General features: G+C 31.7%; 1 protein-coding gene across 1 annotated transcript; it reads right to left on the bottom strand.

The window, feature by feature from the left end:
• Nucleotides 1-235: 235 nt before the first annotated feature.
• Nucleotides 236-1,172, bottom strand: LOC145956712 (uncharacterized). Its single transcript, XM_083072260.1, has one exon. It carries the CDS (start codon nt 1,120-1,122, stop codon nt 340-342), a length of 783 nt encoding a protein of 260 aa, XP_082928386.1. The 5' UTR covers nt 1,123-1,172; the 3' UTR covers nt 236-339.
• Between the last annotated feature and the right edge of the window lie 282 nt (nt 1,173-1,454).

Raw genomic sequence — 1,454 nt, 5'->3', positions numbered from 1 at the left:
AACAACTTATTTTAAAATAATAAAATTTAATTAATAAATAAATATGATAATAAAATATTGAATTTGATAAGAAGTTAAAAGAATATGTGAAATCACTCTCGTTGAATAATAGTCCCTAAAATTGCTCTCACACAAGATAGTCGTTCACGTTTAATATATAGGGATTAATGTTTTAAAATTAATTTTAAAATAAGCTAGCTTACTTTGTCGAAACATAAAAATAAACAAGCTCAAATAGAGTTTCTAAGAAGTTTACTTAACAATTTATTTAATTATATCATTATTTAATTTTTAACATAGTTGATAATGACATTAATTGGATTTGGACTACCAAGGCCTTTACTTTGCAATATGATCATTATTCAGTTGTACAGAACTATGGTGGATTGGATCAGGACCTGCAGGGCTCTCCCTTAAAATTCGATTAACATTGTTATGTTGCAAGGAATAATGGTGGATTGGATCTGGACCTGCTGGACTCTCTCTTAAAATGCGATTAACATTGTTACTTTGCATGGAATAATGGTGGATTGGATCTGGACCTGCTGGACTCTCTCTTAAAATGCGATTAACATTGCTACTTTGCAAGGAATAATGGTGGATTGGATCTGGACCTGCTGGACTCTCTCTTAAAATGCGATTAACATTGTTACCTTGCAAGGAATAATGGTGGATTGGATCTGGACCTGCTGGACTCTCTCTTAAAATGCGATTAACATTGCTACCTTGCAAGGAATAATGGTGGATTGGATCTGGACCTGCTGGACTCTCTCTTAAAATGCGATTAACATTGCTACCTTGCAAGGAATAATGATGGATTGGATCTGGACCTGCTGGACTCTCTCTTAAAATGCGATTAACATTATTACCTTGCAAGGAATAATGGTGGATTGGATCTGGACCTGCTGGACTCTCTCTTAAAATGCGATTAACATTATTACCTTGTAAGGAATAATGATGGATTGGATCTGGACCAGCTGGACTCTCTCTTAAAATACGTTTAACATTATTAACACCATATTCTTGAGTAGGTTTCAAGTGAGCAAAATGAGTTGCAATTGTTATGTCATTGTTAATGAACAATGCATAAAAAACAACTATTAGGATTGCTGTAGAAGTCATATGCAAATTTGTAATCTCTTGAAAACAATTAGAATAAAACTAAGGATAGGTGAACATAACTTATATATAACCTTAATTAAATATTACCTTATTAAAATAATAAATCTTTTGTTAGGCATATTTATTTTTCTTTTTGGTAGTCAACATACCACATCCCCGGTAAAAGAAAACCACATCTTGTTTTGACTCTATGATAATATTCTTTTTTTAGTATTAATTAGAGTTGCAATTTTAGAATTTTTATAATAATAACAAATGTCTCACATTTTGGATCGGTTATTATGAACGTATTCAAAGTAACTAAGTAGGTGTGTTTGACAAGTAATTTTAGC

The sequence above is a fragment of the Cajanus cajan genome, chromosome 4 (assembly GCF_000230855.2).
Source record: "Cajanus cajan strain Asha chromosome 4, NIPB_CcT2T_4, whole genome shotgun sequence".
Lineage (NCBI taxonomy): Eukaryota > Viridiplantae > Streptophyta > Magnoliopsida > Fabales > Fabaceae > Cajanus > Cajanus cajan.
Note: the sequence above shows the minus strand (reverse complement) of the source record. Positions and strands in the feature narration are given on the sequence as shown.